The 19,972-nt window shown below is 43.4% G+C and overlaps 1 protein-coding gene across 5 annotated transcripts in view; it reads left to right on the plus strand.

Moving 5' to 3' along the window:
* The window catches only part of atp8b4 (ATPase phospholipid transporting 8B4), a 33,843-nt gene extending 14,976 nt beyond the window's left edge, over positions 1-18,867 (plus strand). For 4 of the 5 annotated variants that reach the window (XM_023814033.2, XM_023814032.2, XM_023814034.2 and 1 more), the window contains 25 exons: positions 591-704; positions 966-1,064; positions 1,761-1,822; positions 2,378-2,450; positions 2,642-2,712; positions 2,890-2,972; positions 4,168-4,326; positions 5,561-5,649; positions 5,958-6,154; positions 6,758-6,966; positions 7,085-7,128; positions 8,719-8,884; positions 9,352-9,540; positions 9,767-9,882; positions 10,438-10,602; positions 10,697-10,808; positions 10,915-11,020; positions 11,635-11,782; positions 12,391-12,574; positions 12,994-13,217; positions 13,537-13,620; positions 15,105-15,350; positions 16,395-16,533; positions 16,785-16,915; positions 17,355-18,867. In XM_023814033.2, coding sequence (XP_023669801.2) covers positions 591-704; positions 966-1,064; positions 1,761-1,822; positions 2,378-2,450; positions 2,642-2,712; positions 2,890-2,972; positions 4,168-4,326; positions 5,561-5,649; positions 5,958-6,154; positions 6,758-6,966; positions 7,085-7,128; positions 8,719-8,884; positions 9,352-9,540; positions 9,767-9,882; positions 10,438-10,602; positions 10,697-10,808; positions 10,915-11,020; positions 11,635-11,782; positions 12,391-12,574; positions 12,994-13,217; positions 13,537-13,620; positions 15,105-15,350; positions 16,395-16,533; positions 16,785-16,915; positions 17,355-17,624 — 3,480 coding nt within the window. In that variant the 3' untranslated portion in view covers positions 17,625-18,867. The other variant, XM_072717943.1, reaches the window with a different exon arrangement.
* Positions 18,868-19,972: the final 1,105 nt, after the last annotated feature.

Raw genomic sequence — 19,972 nt, forward strand, 5'->3', positions numbered from 1 at the left:
TTTGTTTTTCCTGCTCTGTCCTTCTAAAGAACGCCTCACCTTGCTTTTTGGTAATCTAGGTCATCATATTACTTGTAGCTGCTGCATCTCACATGATATGCTGATCTTCAGTAACTCCAGAAAAAGTTCTCCCATCATCAACTCAGAGATCAGGTTATCCATAAATAATGTAGAACTAAGGGCCTCATTCTTTTAAACAACTGCATTGGAGCAGAAGTACTGCTCATTGTCTTGAAATAAATTAATAATCACGATGTATTCAGATTGCCTTAAATTCTAAGCAAAATGAGGCTCTTTGTTTTTAGTGACCCTCCACTCTGTGCAAAGATAAGGCCCCATATTTTTAGGGGACTGAAACTTAATAATTTGAGACGAGCTGTGTGACAGCTAGATCTTGAACTACCTTCTATAAAGACCATTTTCTGAGATAAACTCAGTGATCTTCCTAAAAATGGTCAGTGCTTATGTGATGTACATATTAATCTATATATCAGGTCTTACAAGGTCAGGATTAGAGCTGCTAAAATGTACTGCAAATTGTCTTATATTAAATTATAAACAATTGCAATCTTTTTTTTCTTTTTTTTTAGGACAATCGCATCAAAACATCAAAGTACAACATCTTCACCTTCCTGCCCATCAATTTGTTTGAGCAATTCCAGCGTGTTGCCAATGCCTATTTCTTATTTCTGCTCATATTACAGGTGAGTTTAGATTACGTGGATTCATAAATAAGTAAGTGTGATGTGTCTACGAGCATGAGTCTGCTGTCTGCTCAGAAATCTTGGCTGCCTGACAGGCTGCCTTCGAAGCCACATGTCCACCGACCAAAACGCCGTATTATTCCGTCGTAAATTGGTGCGCACACAGTAGGCCATTACTCACTCCATGCATGTCTGCCGGCGAGTCCTTCGGTGACCATTCGGTGATAATCTTATGAGATTTCCCTGCCCGTGCGCTTGTAGCTCATCCCCCAGATCTCATCGCTGTCCTGGTTCACCACCATTGTGCCTTTGGTGTTAGTGCTGACCATCACGGCTGTGAAGGACGCCACGGACGACTACGTGAGTATTGCCGAAGGTCCCGTTTCAGGTCACCTTGCCTCCCCCGTATTATCGTCTCGAATGTTTTTGCCCGCCATTTGTCCCTGCATGATCATAATGTTCTCATAATGTTAATATGCTCATTATGGGCTGGATGAGCCGTGAAATTAATCTGTTGTGATGAATGTTGTTATGGCCCTGCTTGTTGCATAGCTAGACCTCTCGACTGCATATCGATGCACGTATCTCTAAAATTGATAATATTTTGTCATTCATAGTCCTGCTCTATTCTGATGTAATCTGAGGTTTTAGCGAGTAGGAGATGCTTTCCTTCTCATCTATCGTTCGTTCTTCCCAAGTCGCCATCAAAAGCTCATAGACACTATACACGCTCATAGCAGAACTCATAGCTGTGGCAAGTCGGATGTAACGATGGCTGCGTATGTAGTTCCTTTGGCCAAAATATCATGTGCTGTTTTTCTCATTTTCTTTACAATGTGTTAAAGGCAAAAAGCCAATGCAATAATCAACGTTCCCAGTAATATCAATTTAAATTACTCTAATTTACAGTATCATATGTTAATTAGTTGTTGAAAGGAACAGGATATGCCATAAACTCAAGAAATATGTTCAAAACAACATAATGTGAAACTCTTAGTGATATTTCTCATATTTTCATGTACACAATACCTCTCAATGACCTTTTTTGGGTTTCAGTTCCGTCATAAAAGTGATCAGCAAGTGAACACTCGCCAGTCTCAGGTACTCATCAAGGGAAAGTAAGTGTGGGATTCTTTTGCAGTGTCACGAGTTTCCGCTTTCATTCTAACACGGCCCATCTTTTAGGAACGCGGGTCACATTTAAAGCAGCATATCTGACCATGCCATCTTGTGGAATGGAACTGTGTGTTTTGTTATCTGCCAAATCATACTAAAATTTAACCAGAGGTGGATGGTTTAGGTCCAGAAAGTAAAAATCCAGACCAAGAATTTATTTCAACCAACCAGTTGAGCGTAAAGCATCGCAGTCACCGAGTACTCAACTGGTTGGTTGAAACAAAAACTTGGTCTGGATTTTCACTTTCTGGACTTGAACTATCTCTGAATTTAACAGAGGCAACCGCTGGCTCCCTGTGACCCTGCATAGTACAAATGTATATAGAAAATGGATGGATGGTCAAATGGGTACTTTTATATTGGTGCAGTATCACACAGATTATGACACACTATCAGTAACAGTAAACATGAATGTTGAGGATGTTATGCTTTGATTGGCTGTACTGGGCCATCAGTCAACCAGAACTTTATCATTCATTGCCTGGGCTCTTTTGCAGACTACAGAATGAGAAATGGATGAACGTCCGTGTGGGAGACATCATCAAGCTGGAGAATAATCAATTTGTGGCTGTAAGTGGGAACATCAGTCTGTATCCTGGGGGGGGGGGGTTAAGCGACCGCAGGATGTCCCAGAGTCTGAATATGACCATAATAACGTAGAATTTGACATCTTGTTTGGGTAAATAAGACTGTCTTTATTGTTATGACTCTGATGAAGATTGTCTCAATCTGCTGAAAATGCTTGTATCTGAACCCAACAGGCTGACCTGCTTCTCCTGTCCAGTAGTGAGCCTTACGGACTCTGCTACATAGAGACAGCTGAGCTGGACGGGTGAGAAGACGGGTCCACACCACGGCTTCTGGGCCGGCCAGGCGTCGCTTAATGCAGCCCGTTTTCCGAGGCGGTCTGAAGAACAGGAATACTGAGCTTGCGACTTGCAATAAAACTTCACGCGTGGACAAGTCGTCCATTCTGTTTTTGGACTAATGTGTGAATTTCTTTGACCAGGGAAACCAACCTGAAGGTGCGACAGGCTCTGTCAGTGACTTCAGAGCTGGGGGCTGATATTAGCAAGCTGGCTGATTTTGATGGTAAATATTGTTTTTTTTTATCAGTTGTCCAACAGAGGTCAACATCTCAACTTGGAACCAAAGATGATTTTAATTAGTGTTTTGTCTTTTTTTTCCAAGCCACTGGTTAATTGTATTTCTGGTTTTGGCTGTAGAGATGAAGTTCTCAAATTGATTGTGTCCTTTCATCTTAGTTTGAGGGAAATTTGGAAAGTAATGATGGTGTCCATCGTGGCAGCAAGTGCAAGGCCTGTTTCATTTCGGTGTTCAGGTTTGTGAAGCAAAATGACTGATCCTGGACCAGTTTGTGATGTTGGAGCTAGCCACCACTCCATACGTCTTTTCATCTTCCAAAAGTCCGGCCAATCTAAGAACACCAGGTTTCAGGAAAATATACCAGGAAGAACTAGGTGCCCTAGACACACCAGCAGCATATCACAGGTCCCACACTCACACGTACACCAGACAGTTGCAGAAAACCAGTGTTCTATCCGGCACCCAGCCCTCAGCCCAGGAGGTGTGAGGCCACAGTGCTGCCCACAGTGTGCGTCACCCATTCCGAAGGAGCTGATGCTTGTTTGAAGTTTGAAAACATGACTAGCAGCTTGACTAGCAGGTGTGAGGGCTCCTTGTTCTTTGCCTGATGCAGTGATGCAGTTGACATTTGCATCTCCTTCCCTGAGACAGAAATCTGTTTATAAGATAACGGCAGCGCCTAGTGGGAATTATTATGTTTTTGTTTTTTTTATCAGTGTAATGATAGATTTTAGACCTAACAAAGTAAAACTCCGATTAAACATACATTATCGTGATTCTCATTATTTTAAGCACGGAAGGGTAATAACTGCTGAACCATGCTTCCATTTGCCTGACAAGGAACCCAAGCAGCCATATGCTGAGACCAGCATTAAGGTCAGAGAGATCTCACCCCTGTGGTGTACACGCCTTTCAGCAGATGAGTTTGTAATTACTTCACGTGGCCTCCTCATGTATACCTGAGCCATGTAGGTCAAAACTTAAGTCTGGCCTATAAAGGATGATGCCGCCCAACATCGGATGGCACCATGAGAATTGTCTAACGTGATTCGTCTGTGATGCGACTCGGTCGTTTTTGGGTGTCATTAACAAGACGTCGCATGTAAAAGGAGGAGTTCCCGGTTTGTTTGGCCCAGTTGAAGCAGCTTGATGCTGTTCCCTGTGTCCCCCCCCCCCCCAGGGGAGGTTGTGTGTGAGCCACCCAACAACAAGCTGGACCGATTTGTGGGGACGCTCACCTGGAAGAACAACAAGTATCCCCTGGACAATGAGAAGCTGCTGCTGCGGGGCTGTGTGATGCGCAACACTGAGTGGTGCTTTGGGCTGGTCGTCTTCACAGGTACTCTGCCGCGCTTCACAGCGACGTTCACGGCAAATCCCCAGAAGGAGAGCCCACAGAGACGTGTGCTTGGCTCAGCAAAACAAATGCCCTTCTTATGTGCTGTTCATCTTTTATGGGATAATATGTAAATGGTCTTGTTCGAAAATGTCCTTTATTATTTTAGGTAGCGGGGGGTTCAGAATCATTAACTGTCAGAACCGTAAAATCCCGTTATAGCGGACTCACTTATAACGAAATTTCGCTTATAATGGACAAACAATTTAGTCCCCAGCGCCGCTTTTAGCTGTAGTTCTGTTCGGCTATAACGGACATGCAGCTCCGCCTACAAGGCGCGTGGCGTGCCGGTGATATACAGCGCAGATACGGAGTCGGGATTATTAATAGTCACACATCTAGTCAGGTGAAGTTGGATTACTACATGTACTATATAATAATCTATACCACAAGTGTGTCTGCTGGGGTGTGGCATGAGTAAATGGTGTCCTATAGTTGTGTTCTGGGCATACAGCAACTCTGGATATAACGGACTGTTTTGCCAGGTCCCTTGAAGTCCGTTATAACAGGATTGTACTGTAGCAGATCCCCACAGAAATTTGCATGTGTGTGTTTGTGTGTGTGTGTGTTTGTGGTCCTGGTGTACATTACATTGTGGGGACCTAATGTTTTCACAATTCTTTGGTCCCCACAAGAGGAAATTCAGTATAATAAAAATCTGTGACTGCAATCAAAAAAGTAACAGTGCCAAAAGACTTGTATTTTGTTTGGTTACTTATGGTTATGGCTAAGGTTAGGGCTGGGTAGGGGTTAAGGTCTCCATGTTGGGATTGGGGTTTTGCCCATAGAAATGAATGCAGAGTCCCCACAAATATATAATTACAAATCTGTGTGTGTGTGTGACAGAGAGAGAGGATTGTCTCATTTACTGTCATAAATGTTATGTAATGTTCAAGTACACAGGTAAGCAGTAAGTGAAAGTAATTACATTAGGATATTCATTCATTTACATGTGCTTGACAAATGTTAGTAATCCATATTTGTATGAATTTGTCTGCATAAGTAATTTTTTAAGGTCGGTCAGCGCTAAATATCCTGTGTGTGTGCTCGACAGATTGTAGGCAATTGTTGATTGGAGCTATATGCTTACGGCCATGACGGGGGCGTGAGAGCAGAGTCGGGCCATCAGAGTGGTACGAATGTCAGTGTCTGATTATCAATTTCCTCGTTTTGTTAGGACCACAGACAAAGCTAATGCAGAACTGTGGGAGGACAGCGTTCAAAAGAACCAGCATCGAGAGGCTGATGAACACTTTGGTGTTATGGGTGAGCCGATCTCCCCGGAGCTCTCCTGTATAATTACTGATGGTAATTAACATGCCACGGTAAGCGTGGATTCATTAACGGCAACTGACAAAGCAAGCAGTCGGTTTTCACAGTCCAGAGAGCAATGGGACACACTTGCATGTACTGGTTCTGTGTAGATGTTTGGCCTCAGGGCCACATATTCCAACTTACTAACCTTACAAGTCTTTTTGTACTGATGTGTGACAGCCCAAATATTCATGCAAAAATAACAGATAGACCACAAAATGTGCAGTTCTGAGAACCTTCTTCCAACTGCCTGTTGTCAGATATTTGGGTTCCTTCTGTGCATGGGTGTCATACTTGCCATTGGGAACTCCATCTGGGAAGAAAAGGTGGGCGGAAAGTTCCGGGTGTACCTGCTGTGGGACGAAGTGCTGAACGACGCCATCTTCTCTGGGTTTCTGACCTTTTGGTCTTACATAATCATCCTCAACACAGTCGTTCCAATATCCCTCTACGTCAGGTAAGAAAAACATGCCAGATGCAGGGGTGAGAGCCTGCTGTGTCTTAATCACATTTACAGTGTGGTTACGTATTCATCTAAGTGTAATATATACTCAGGTATACATATAAAAGCTTAAATGTGACTGGCTTGGTGTGTCCTATGTTTATATTCTGGCTGTATTGTGCATTATATATTAGCTAACTAGCATAGGTGAATGTTTCAGGTCCAGAAAGTAAAAAATCCAGACCAAGATTTTGTTTTAACCAACCAGCTGAATACTCTGACTGTGACTCTTTATATTCAACTGGTTGGTTGAAACAAAATCTTGGTCCGGATTTTTGCTTTCTGGACCTGAAATGTCCACTTCTGCTTGCAGCACAAGTGCTGTGGAAAGCAATTACTGTAAAAGTGTGTCAGTATGTCTGTCAAATTATTAACTTGCTTTGCTAATTGAGCATTCGTTGAATGGCAAACTGAAATGTAGTGTGTCTTGGGGTATGAAATATGTAATTAATTTGCATTGGCATTGTTTAGGTTGAAATAGTGAATAGTGTGCGTCTCTTGGTGGGGTTTGCATAACTTGTGTCTGTGCTGCTCTGATTTGGGTGTCCGGCCCGAAAGCGTGGAGGTGATCCGGCTGGGCCACAGCTACTTCATCAACTGGGACCGGAGGATGTACTACAGAAGGCGGGACATGGCGGCGGAGGCGCGCACCACCACGCTGAACGAGGAGCTGGGCCAGGTCGAGTACATCTTCTCAGATAAGACCGGCACCCTCACGCAGAACATCATGGTCTTCAACAAGTGCTCCATCAACGGAAGAACCTATGGTGCGTCCTACAAATGTCTGGCCCACAGTCTACAAAATAACAACGGAAATGAAAAGAAATATAAAACCTGGCTAGAGCTTTAGCTTAGCGCGCTAATGATTTTTCTTCTTTTGTAAAGGTGACGTTTACGATGAATTCGGGCATAAAGTGGAAATCACAGAGGTATGTCTTTGAGTGCTTCATCCTGAAATGGCCAGATCTCTTTTTCTAGAACTGGGCTGAACTGTTGTGAAAAGAGAGAATTGATGAACCTGAAAATAGAGTAAATGGAAAAAGCCCAGATAATGAGCAGTTCAAGATATGTTGCCCAGCAACTAAAGGGATTACATGAGAGTATTACATGAGACACAAATCGAAGAATTTCTGGCCTCTTTTTTGAAGATAAGGTCTCTCAATTCCTGTATTAGTCAGCAGCTAGCTAGAATAGTTATTACTTTGTATGATGAAATAACAGCATGGCTTTAAATAGACATTGATATAATCTATATCAGGAGTATTCAACTAAAATTTATAGAGGTCCAGTTAGAGAAAAATTCTTGAAGCAAAGGTCCGGAAGATCATAATGTCTAACTATTTAATAGTGTGATATATATTTAAGTAGCCTATTAGTTGCATCAACATTGTATGTAATCAGTACCTGACTGTCAATCAAATTAATTCAGTACAATTCAAAAACGTTTTGACGTTATTTATTGTCACGTGACATAAAACTTCGGCTAGCTGGCTGGAGTGAGATTTTCAATTCGAGATGTCTGCACACACGTAACAGTTCTTACCTTGTAAATAGTCTGCTTTTGTATTTAACCGTGTAAATACACCTTTGACGTAGCTAATTTTAGGTTTTATAATGGAATAATATAGATTTGCCGTAAGATTTCCAGCATGAGTCTGAAAGCGTGAGTGTCATGCCAGATGCTTGAGATTTGGCAACCCTGAAAACGTACATTTTTTGTTTCACATGAGTATATTTATATAACAGATAACATTACTTTATACATATGTTAAAATGCAGAAACTTCAACGAACATGAAATCAACGATAAACTACGTCTATTTATCCAACGTGTTACATAATATATATTGTATTTGAAAACTTTTCAGCTTTACGATTTCAGGAGAGCGCAGCCACTCTGTTAGGAACATAACACTTTTTGTTTGCGGGTGTTAGCTTCGCTGCTGCTATTAACACGAAAGGCACATTAGCGCAGACAAAGGCTGCATACGCCGAACTATACGTCTTGCTTGGCGGTCAAAGGCGTTTGACGTTCATTGGCGTGGGAAACGGCGGTTCTACTGCTAAACCTCTACCGAAAAGACTACAAACGCTGTGCCGGTTAAAATAAAAGCGCCCCGTCAGGTTTTAAATAATAACTAAATGTTTTTTATTGTCGGTCCGGGTCCGTATGGGACAGCTTCTGGGTCCGGACCGCGGTCCGCCTGTTAGTGACCTCTGATCTATATAATGTTATGTTCTTGGTTATATGGTATGGTGCAATAAAGATATTTACAACTGTTTTTGCCAAGATATTTGATTTATTATACATTGTGCCAGTAGGTGTTCAGTCTTGTCTTAAACTGCATTTCTTACTGTTAAAATTAACATGCTTATTTTTACCCCATCCTTGCTAAAGCCTAAGGTAATATGCTTCAGGCAGTCTGACAGGTGTTTGGATACGATCTTTTAACCCGGCAGGATTTGGTGGCCTGGGCAGCAGGGGAAATATTCCTGCATGTTTCTTTTTGGTGACTGTAGAAATCCCCCAGTGTCGACTTCTCCTTCAATCCCCTGAGAGACAAGAAGTTCCGATTCCATGACCACAGTCTGGTGGAAGCTGTCAAGCTGGGTGACCCGGCAGTGGAGGAGTTCTTCAGGGTGCTGGCTCTGTGCCACACTGTCATGCCCGAGGAGAAGAATGAAGGTGAGATGTCAAACAAATGGCCGCAGGTGCAGTGAGGGATACTTCTTACCATGAGTGTCACTTCTCATCAGAGACATAACCTTCCTGATTGGAAGGTTTATGGAATGAAGGAGAAGAATGTTGATCTGTGATTAAAATGCTCTGGTTTCCATGAAATGCTGTGATATCTTTGCATTTCAGAAACAGCAGCAACCTTCCTTTGTAGACATTACATTTATTTTGCAGACAAATGTTATCCCAGGCTGTAAAAAAACATACATTTGAGAAATCAGGGTTAGGGTTAGGGTTTTGCTCAACAGTGAAATCACTCTGCCAACCATGACATGGGATTTAAACCCAACTGGCATGGGATTTGACCTGATGAAATTCCAATCACAGACATGTAGCTCATTGTGCCACGCATCGCCATAGAGTGCATGTTGTTTGTAGATGGTATCTGTGAGCTGTGGCCTGTGGTTCCCTCTCAGGGGAGCTGGTGTACCAGGCGCAGTCACCAGACGAGGGAGCCCTGGTGACTGCCGCTCGCAATTTCGGCTTCGTCTTCCGAGCCAGAACCCCGGAAACCATAACGCTGTACGAAATGGGAAAGCATTCCACCTACCAGCTTCTGGCCATCTTGGACTTCAACAACATCCGCAAGAGGATGAGCGTCATCGGTCAGTGAACCAGAATTCGCTTCTGGCCCAGGAGAGAGACGCTGGCATTTTTTATTCCATGTCATCATTTTGGGGGGGGCAAATGATGTTCAAAGCATTTGCTGAGCTTTAGGGCGCTTTGCTTTATTCCTTGTGACCTTTGAAATTGTTTCTTTTGAGACTCCTCTGCCTCTGGGCAAGAATTGAGCTAGAAGATAATGCCCCCCCCCCCTCCTCTGTGACTCAGTCAGGAACCCAAAGGGGCAGATCAAGCTGTATTCAAAGGGAGCTGACACCATCCTGTTCGACAGACTGGCTCCGTCCACTGAAGACCTCATGTATACTACCTCAGAACACCTGAACGTAAGTCGCGGCGGCTCTCTGCTGCTCCCCCGCTACTCTGAGATATATATATATATATATAGACACACACACACACACAAACATTTATACGCACACACTATGCTACTATGCTGTTGTATAGTATACTACGGCCATATTCAGCAATTTCTTCTGAAGCTGGGTTTGTTTAGAAATTGCGTTTGTAGTGCCATTTGAGAACTTCAGCTTGCCTAAGGAGTACTACACGTAATGCTGATTATTAGGTTGGCAGGTAATTCATCATGATTGCTTTTTTCTGCCCTCTACCGCAGCAGGAAAGCTGGTTTAATTTACTCCAGAACATACCGCGTATTAAATGACGTCAGCAGTAAAGAGGCGTTCTCTGTCAAGTATGAAAACACTCTACTCTCTGTCATAGACAGTGACCGATTCAAGCATCCGTTTCCCCCAGAAGTTTATTTAATGTCCACTGGGATTTGGAGGCTTTGTGAGATAAGCCTCGTGCTGGTTCTGTGTCCTGTCATTGTAAATGTACCTCATTATGATGACCTTTCTGTATCTCCTACTTGGTGAAAGGAATTTGCTGGAGAGGGCCTGAGGACGCTGGCTCTGGCCTACAAAGACCTGGAGGAAGACGTCTTTGCAGAGTGGATGGTGAGGCTGCACGAGGCCAGCACTGCGCTGGAGAACCGCGAGGAACGCTTGGCCTTGCTCTACGAGGAGATCGAACAGGACATGACAGTGAGTTTCTGGTCGGTGCCTCGCACTGTGGCCGAATATGACACCCCAGATCATTTGGTTTCTCGAACCCAGACTCTGCCCTCTCCTTCCAAAGCTGTTAGGCGCTACAGCCATAGAGGACAAGCTTCAGGAAGGTGTAGCCGAGACCATCGCCTGCTTGACTCTGGCCAGCATTAAGATCTGGGTTCTCACAGGAGACAAACTAGGTAACTGTGGCTTTATATGGTAATGGGAGGTCCCGTGAGCTTATCTGGCGTATGCGCGGAACCCATCATCCATTAAATCTAACTGGAACCTGCTGTTGCCACGCAGAGACAGCCATGAACATCGGATACTCCTGTAACATGCTAAGGGACGAGATGAGTGACGTGTTCGTGATCACCGGGCACACGGCCCTGGAGGTCCAGCAACAGCTCAGGTAAGCAGGCGCTGAGGGCCAAACGTCTGTGAAGCAAATAATAAGGGAATAATCACATTAGGAAAGGGTGCATCTAATGTTCGTGTTTGAACTGTAACTTGACTGCAGAAAAACTAATTGCAAACCACGGAATTCTCCCCCACTGTAATTGTCCTCTTCATCTTTTATTTTGTAATGGAGGAGCTATTTTTGCTAATTGAGATGTGCGTGACACTCACGCTTTCTGATTTTCACACTCACATAAGAAATCTTACGGCAAATCTATATTATTCCATTATAATTAATAATTAATAATAAATTAGCTACATCAAAAGCGTTGGGACAGTTTGCAAACCCTACAGACTATTCACAAGGCAATAAAACTGTTACATACATGTAAATGAGCGTGCAAACTTGTCTCGAATTGAAAATCTTGAGCCAGCCAGCTGACTAAAGTTGGCAGCCCTGGAGATGTATCTCTCAGACTAGAGAAAATGCCAAACTGCTTGGTAAGTATTTAGCTTGTGTTAGTGGTAGCGAGCAGCATCTCTCTATGAGCGCATCAAAGGGTTACGTATGTAGATATCTGTGATATGACCTGATCTATGCACTGCTCTCTGGGTTCCCACTTCAAGGACAGCCAAGGAGAAGATTCTTGGCCCCACCCGGGAGATCGTTAATGGCGAGAAAGACGCGGAAAAAATGGACCTTTACAGGAATGACTCCGTCTTTGAAGAAACTATCACATCAGAGTATGCATTAATCATAAACGGCCATAGCTTGGTAAGGTCTTTGACAGGTGGACAGTATTTCTAAATGTGAAAAAAGAACTTCTTCACATTTTCTCGTTTAGTCTGTTGGTGAAGACTGTAGCCAAGGAACAAAACAGCATTGCATAGTCACAGGCTAGCTATGGTACCCTTGGCAGTGGATAAAAGGATTATTATGCAAGTAAACATAAACGTAGATAAAGATGGAGGCATTAGGCAAAAAGACATGAATATATTTTCAGCTGGGAAAACAAAGAAAATGAATGTGTGCGCGACATTTTTTCTCTGCCTGCGTGATGTGTGTGTTAATGCTGCCTTTGCTTCTGCTTGTGGTTATCGGCTGAGAGGACTCAGATCTGCTGTTCTGGGAGTCCCTAATTCCCAAGGCTCTTAATTAAACTCACAGTCCCTGTTGGAGAAACAGCCTCCCTGTAGTGATCCTAGCAGACACCCTGGGGATGGCTTGAATTACCACGCAGTAACAGGACCCAGTGAATTCAAGCACGGTGCTAGGTCTCATTTACTGCCGTTGTAATGTCTCGGTTTGAATTTTTCTGTAGCTTGGTGATGTCATCATTGGGGCGGGGCTTGTGGAGCTTACCGCTATGTGGCACCCAACAGGCCCACGCCCTAGAGGCTGATCTGGAGCGCCTCCTGCTGGACACAGCCTGCTTGTGCAAGACCGTGATTTGTTGCCGTGTGACGCCCCTGCAGAAGGCCCAGGTGGTGGACTTGGTGAAGAGACACAAGAGGGCTGTCACGTTGGCCATAGGGGACGGCGCCAACGACGTTAGCATGATTAAAAGTAAGTGTGCTTCACGCCCCCCCCCCACCCACCCCCATCCCCCATCTCACTGGAGCCAGTATCCATCTGGCGCCTGGATCCCGTCAACATGACAATTTACAGAAAAGCCTTGTTGTTGTTTTACGCTCTAAATTAAATTTCAGGCGCGGTCATGTTAGGTGTGGATATTTGTATGAGCTTGCTGTCCACTGACATTTTAGCAGCTTGGGGAGACAGGGTCATATCATGTTATGTCTGTTCTGGAAATAGTTTAATCGCAAAGCATCTGACCTGCAAATGCGTGATAATGGCTTCAGTCAGTCCAATAGAAACGATTTCTGTTGTCTTAAAGAGACCTGAGTGACGCTAAACGTGTTGCTTTTGTAGTTAAGGAGCAGCTGGTAATTCCTTGTTGAGGATTATGTATCTTGCCTCCACAGCGGCCCACATCGGTGTGGGCATCAGTGGGCAGGAGGGCATGCAGGCCGTGCTGGCTTCAGACTACTCCTTCGCCCAGTTCCGCTACCTGCAGCGCCTCCTGCTGGTACACGGCCGCTGGTCCTACCTGCGCATGTGCCGCTTCCTTTGCTACTTTTTCTACAAGAACTTCGCTTTCACCCTGGTGCACTTCTGGTTTGGCTTCTTCTGCGGCTTCTCCGCACAGGTGAGGTCCCTGACTGACAGTCACCCGTGCACCCTAATATTGAGACAAAGTGTAACTTATGCAGCTACATAATAAAAGACATCGTTCATGGAAAAATATAAGCTTCGGTATTGAATATTGATTCATATTATACCTTCAGCTTAGGTATTGTTCAGCTGAGTGGAATACAGATCTGTCTTATTCTCTCAGCTCAGACCATGTATACAACCATGGCTGAATTCCTTAACTTTTGAAAAACTTGGCAAGATTAAATGGAATTTTTTGTTTGTGTAAGTGGATCCATTACTACAAACCCATATTTCTCCTTCTTTTGCTACAGACCGTATATGACCAGTGGTTTATCACACTCTTTAATATAGTCTACACATCCCTGCCAGTTCTTGCTATGGGACTGTTTGATCAGGTATGCCTTACTACCTATTTGTTGTTCCAGTAAAGAGGAGAGATTGTTTGTACATCTGTAGATCAATATTTTATTGAGTGCTTGAAGCTGTGTAGATACCAGTAAAAGGATATGGTATTGCTAAGCATTATGGGGAAAACTGATGCCAGACAGGTGCGTAGATCTTTCTGTTGATGTATCGATATACATTAGATAGCATGTATCACACAGATTTGAATGATCTGTTGTGAAATATGTCTATACCCTGGGGCTGGGAACCTCCTTTAAAAAGGGCCTTCAAAATGTAATAATATAACTGATTTGTCATTCGATGAAATTCAAATATTAAATATTATTATTAATTAATTATTGTACGAACGCTACTCTTCATCACACCGCAGTCAGTGTGCAAACAAGCATGAAAGGTGAAACCCAAAATCTACTGTCTTAAGTAAGGAAAATGATGAGGAGGCAGTAATATATAACTAGTGCTGTGAATTGAGTTAAAAAATTAACTAATTCATCTCACAGTGTGTGATTTGCACCTAATCTTAAAACTTATCATAAATATTTATACACTGAATCCCCAAATGAATGTAGAATGAACATAAAGGGGGAGTACAACCAGGAAAGAATATTATAGGTTTCTATTAAATGCTATCCGCATGCTAATCTCCGATTTGTGTAGCAAAATACTGCATGTGTTAACGCGATCAAAAAAAATGCATTATGACTTAAAAATTAATGCTAACACAATACATTTTTCAGCCCTAATAATAACACATTTTAATGTAGCTACTCAAAGGACAGGAATGTCTGCAGCAATGAAAAAAGGTGTTTCAATTTTGGCATGAAATTAAAATATCAAATGATTGCTTAGATAGCTGACACAGACTCATGTGCATAAAATAGCTTATCAAAATAGCTTAATCAAATGCTGTCTTTCATTTAGGCTCCATTTAACTAGGCTTGGCCAGTGTTTATCTTTCATTCTGTCATACTGTCCATACGTGATATATGGTATATGAATATTTTGACAGCATTTTCCAAAGTAACACTCTTCAGGTGTTTTGAAATCTTAGCAATAAAATTCACAGCGTGGGCTGGGATCCCCACCATAAAGATTGCTGGCAAAGTCCATTTTCGGGACTGTGCTTTTCCGGTTTTTGGGAGTTACTGTATCGCCGCATTTAACTTTGATTCACATATTTTTTTCACTAGCTTCCTTGCAGGATAGTTTCACCCATTCTAGTTGGCTGGATTAATTTACAGAAATCTCCTGCTAATGGCAGATCCCTTATTCTACATCAAGCGACAAGGGCTATTAAGCAAAACAAAAATGAGTAAATTTGTATTAGATGATCAGTAGTCTGCATGAATCTTCTAAAATTCAAAAGTATATTTTTCTGCCATTTGATATGTAAATATTTTAGTATTTGTATTTTATTCAAATAACAGAGTTCAACCTCCCAGGCCTAATGCATACACTGGTTAATATCCCAAAGGACGTGAACGAGCAGAACAGTCTCCGGCACCCCAAGCTGTATGAGCTGGGCCAGCTGAATGTGCTGTTCAACAAGCGTCAGTTCTTCATGTGCACCCTGCACGGCATCTACACCTCCTTCGTGCTGTTCTTCATTCCCTACGGGGCCTTCTCCAGCAACGTCAGAGATGACGGCTCCCACATCGCAGACCAGCAGTCATTTGCTGTCACCATAGCGACGTCCCTGGTGATCGTTGTGAGTGTCCAGGTGAGCACACGCTACTCGGCTGGGGTGATGTTACTGCAGCTCTTGGGTTTGCGTCATGCTACATCTAAAAGCTCCACCTACATGTGCCTTGTTTAACCACTAGGGGTGTGCATCTCCATCGCTGATGCACGCTACCGCTCACACTAATGCAGTCAATACATTGCCAGTGATCTGATACATTTAACATAAATATGAAGCGACTAATGCGATGCAATGTGATTGACCCCTATTGCGATGTATTGCGATTCGATACGATTCGATTCAACACTATGTGATTCAACTCAATATGATGCGATGCAAAAGAATATAATGCAATGCAATTCAATATGGTAGAGATAGATAAACAGTTTAGAGAGAGGGAATCAGTTTAAATATAAAATTATTGGTCACATTTTTAAATAATAAAGGCATAGGGCCTTGACTAATAATTATATATTAATTAATCAGATTTCACCAATGCAAAGATGTTAGAAACCATTCACCCCAAAGTCATCCCAAATTGTATCCAGTGCACACTGTATTCAGGGCCAGAGTGTAACTTTGGTTTAAACATTGGGAGGGTCGAATTCTCCACCCATTTAGGGGGAGACATGATTATTGTGCTGGGTTTGATTATTAAGGGTTACAACCCACCCATGATTTACGGCTGTGATCCGGGACAATCGCTTCATGAACTCTTATGTCACTGCGCTGATACAAATCGTTTGATTGAATCTTACCCTCCCTATTAACCGCCGAGTTCCAGCAGTTTTGCTTGACAGAAGCAGCAGTTAGCTGAGAGGTTAAGAGGGCTGCCTTATGAATCACACGCTGCCAGCTCAGTCCCACCAGGAATTTTGTGTAGCACCCTTGAGCAAAGTACTTAACCTGAATCGCCGCACTAAAATATTCAGATGTGCAAATAGTTTTTTTAGACAATTAAGAAATTGCCAGTGAGAAAAGGGGCCAGCTAAGGGTTTAAATGTAACAGCATGAAAATGAAAATCCCTGTTTTGTCCTTGAAGGTTTGAAAACTGCTTTTTCTGGATGCGTTTTTTTTTCCAGATTGGACTCGACACTAATTACTGGACTGCTGTGAATCATTTCTATGTATGGGGGAGCCTGACTATTTACTTCTGTATATTGTTCGCTATGCACAGTAATGGTATTTTCACCATATTCCCAAGCCACTTCCCTTTTCTTGGTAAGTTTGAGCATTCAGCATTTCTTGTATTTCAACTTTCAGCTAAGATATATTCTCTTAAAATAGACTTTCTACATCGGGGCTTGCTGCTCTTAAAATGCTCTCTATAAAGTACTGTATTTATAATGATCTCAGGCGCTCTTGAGCTAAGTGTTGTTTGATGTCAGTGTATTAAAGGGTTTTTGGTGTCCTCAGTGTTTGAGTTCCAAGTTGTGCTAGTTGACCCCAGCTTTGGTATGATTGGTTCCCAGGCACCGCACGGAACACCCTGACCCAGACAGGTGTCTGGTTGGTTATTCTCCTCACCACTACAGTGTGTGTCATGCCCGTCCTGGTTGTGCGATTTCTGAGAACTGACCTCTACCCAACTATGACTGACAAGGTATTATGCAGCGCGCTTTTTATGTGCAAAGAGGAAGCATGGCGCATAACCGCAGGACGGCAAGCAATGAGAGATTGAAATGTGGCCTGGAAACGACCAGCTTTAACTGTTAAGAAGAGCCACAAATGTTAAAGCTTCCATGAATGTTATTCTGCAAAATGCTTCATGGAAAATGTCAAAGATAAGATAACAATATTTTCTGTATGTTTATTGTATGTTTTTGCAGTTCACAGATTTTTGTTTTGGAATTCTACAAAAAACTATTTGCACAGAAATTTACACAATCAAAGTACATTAAAAATCCCCGTTTCTTCATGTGAGATTTACTGCCAGCTTTGACCATGTTGTTCTTCACGTTCACTTTCCGCGGTATTTTGGCATTTCTTGCCACACTGATATTTTTCTGGGCTTCTGAGCATATTTTTACTTTGACTTCCAGGTGCGCCACACTCAGCAGGCCAGCAGGAGGCAGCGTCCGCAGGAGCAGAACCTGAAGCGCGTGCGGCGGACCAGCTCGCGCCGGTCGGCCTACGCCTTCTCCCACCAGGAGGGCTACGGGGAGCTGATCACGTCGGGGAGGAACATGAAGGTGGCCGTTCCCGTCTTCAGTCTCCTGAGGAAGAGAGGGGATCCAGCTACAGGCACCACAGTGGTAGCCTGGAGCAGTGGCTCAGGAACCAGGGAAAGCGAGAACACCCAGGGCCAGTAAGGGAGCACTCAGACCCTGGAGGCATCCAGATGGAAACACTGAGTCCAGCTCAGTTTCTGAGGAGTATTTGGGCAATACTTTAACTCCTTCTGGTCACTGTGTTTATGCTATTGCAAGTGCTGCACAAATAGCCCAGCATCCATTTTTAAAGGCAAGCATTTGATCCAGGTGTTGCACTGTAAAATACTGGGAAGATTATTGCCACATTTTCAAAACAATGCATTTTGAATACAGTGAATGGTGTCATACTGGTGGTTCTCCTACCCGAGGCCAGATGGCCGTAAAGTGTGTGTGGCCAGTTCGGTTTTATTTGGTCATGTGACCACTGGTGTGATATCTTTGCTGGACATGGCTGTTGGCAGACAGCAGAGTGTACTGTAAATAATTTTCACCAAACTCAGCTAATGAGCTACAGTTGTCAGACTGGGTACTTCAGGGGAACACACTAAACATCTGGAAAGAGTTAAGAGTTAAGTCAATACAACTGAAAGTTAGAGGGTACCGCTTAAAGAAGGCCTCTCAGCACAACTAATATCATAATAAATTGCCTTTGTAAACATTTTTATCTTCAAAAATACACTATTTTGTCAGCTTTTGCAGATGGCCAGTGTTGTCGGCATAATATTTTTACTCCATGCCAATCGGTCTGGTTTACTGCTTCCTGCCCCGGTGATAAACGAACGATCGCTGAGCACACAGAGATACAAATCGGCAAAAACATAAGAAGGATCTCGAAGGGACTGCAGGCTGCCTTGGGACACACCTCCAGCTGGTTCCCGAAGGCTAAAAGTCCTGGAACGTCACTCTGTGTGAACATCGATGAGAAGCTGCTCCCTGCACGTGTCTGTGTGTGTGTGGGGGGGGGGGGGTCATATGCTGCGTGTCACTGCATCACATGGGGAAAGTCGTTTTTTACTCTTTACTATGAGCCTTACTAAAGAGCATAGATCTCCGCCAGTGAGTATCCCACATGTGATGATGGCTTATTCTCTCAGTGTTTTACAAAGGAATGTGTACCGTTCTGTTGCCCTGATACTGTCCCTTGTGAATGGAAAATGTCAGCTAATTGCAAATCCACCATTGATTGTACATACCTGCATGGGTTTATATATTTATACATAAAGTGCCACTTTTTATAACATGATGAAAAATGTATGTAATTTCGTTTATTTATTTTTTTAAATGATTTATTTGAACTGAGGCCTTCCCTGTTTAAATGGAATACATGTGTGTATAATCAGAATTCACAGCCCTGTGTTTATTTGCCTCAAGCCGCAGAGATGTTCACCTCCCATCAGACATATACACTTGGTAAAGGCTCTGCTAAATCTGCCTGCCGTGGTCCCACAGTTGCTCCTCTGCAGCTAAACACAACTCCTGCCATCGTCGCATCTCACCTGGGACTATTTACAGATCTCCTCCTCGCCTTTTTTTGATTTAGTTTTTTTTTTTTTTTAATTCCTCTTGTATTCTGACTCATTTGATGACTCATTCAGCCTCTGATAAAGTCACATCTCTGTTTTTTAAGCCCGGCGTCTCTTGCCCACCGTTCCAGACGCGGCAATGCGTGCGTTTCCTAACCGCTCCTCATACTCAGGGTCACCTCTCCCAGGCAGCAACTGCGGAAGGAAGCCAGGGTACCTGGAGGGAACCCACATGGCCTGCAAATCGCATGCGAACTCCCCACGTGGGTAGAGAGGAAGTGGGATTTAAAGCTCATATTCTGGGCATGTGATACAAGTAAATAACTGCAGACTCCTGTCTCATGTCTGACATACAGCAATAAGAATTGCAGATGGGGTCTGGGTACTTAAGACACCAACTATTCACCTCTCAAAGCCCGTCTGCCCAACTAGTATTTCTGAACACATGAAAATCTTGTACTTGATTCTATGGAACTGGCAAAAATGACCATCTATCCATGTTCTATAACCACTTGTCCTGTTTAGGGTTGTGAGGGTCTGGAGCAGGGGTCCTGCTAGAGATTTTGGACCCTCAACGCAGACCAATCCAACTGTATGAACATTTTTGGGGCCCCAGTCAGTCAGGGGCCCATGGAGTCACCCTAACTTTCCCCCCAAGTATGGAGCCCATCCCAGAAGCTACAGGAGCATGACAGGGACTAAGCCAGGATGGGGTGCCAACCCATCGCAGGGCACATACACACACACACGCTATTTGGTAATTAACCTCAGCATGTTTTTTGGACTGTGAGGGGAAACCAGAATATCTAGAGCAAACCCCACAATGACACAGGGAGAACATGCAAACATCACACATATGGAGCCACAGCAGAGACTAGAACCCAAGTACCAGAGACATCAGAGCTAACCACTGTGCCAACACAC

This window comes from Paramormyrops kingsleyae, chromosome 11 (assembly GCF_048594095.1).
Source record: "Paramormyrops kingsleyae isolate MSU_618 chromosome 11, PKINGS_0.4, whole genome shotgun sequence".
Taxonomy (NCBI): domain Eukaryota; kingdom Metazoa; phylum Chordata; class Actinopteri; order Osteoglossiformes; family Mormyridae; genus Paramormyrops; species Paramormyrops kingsleyae.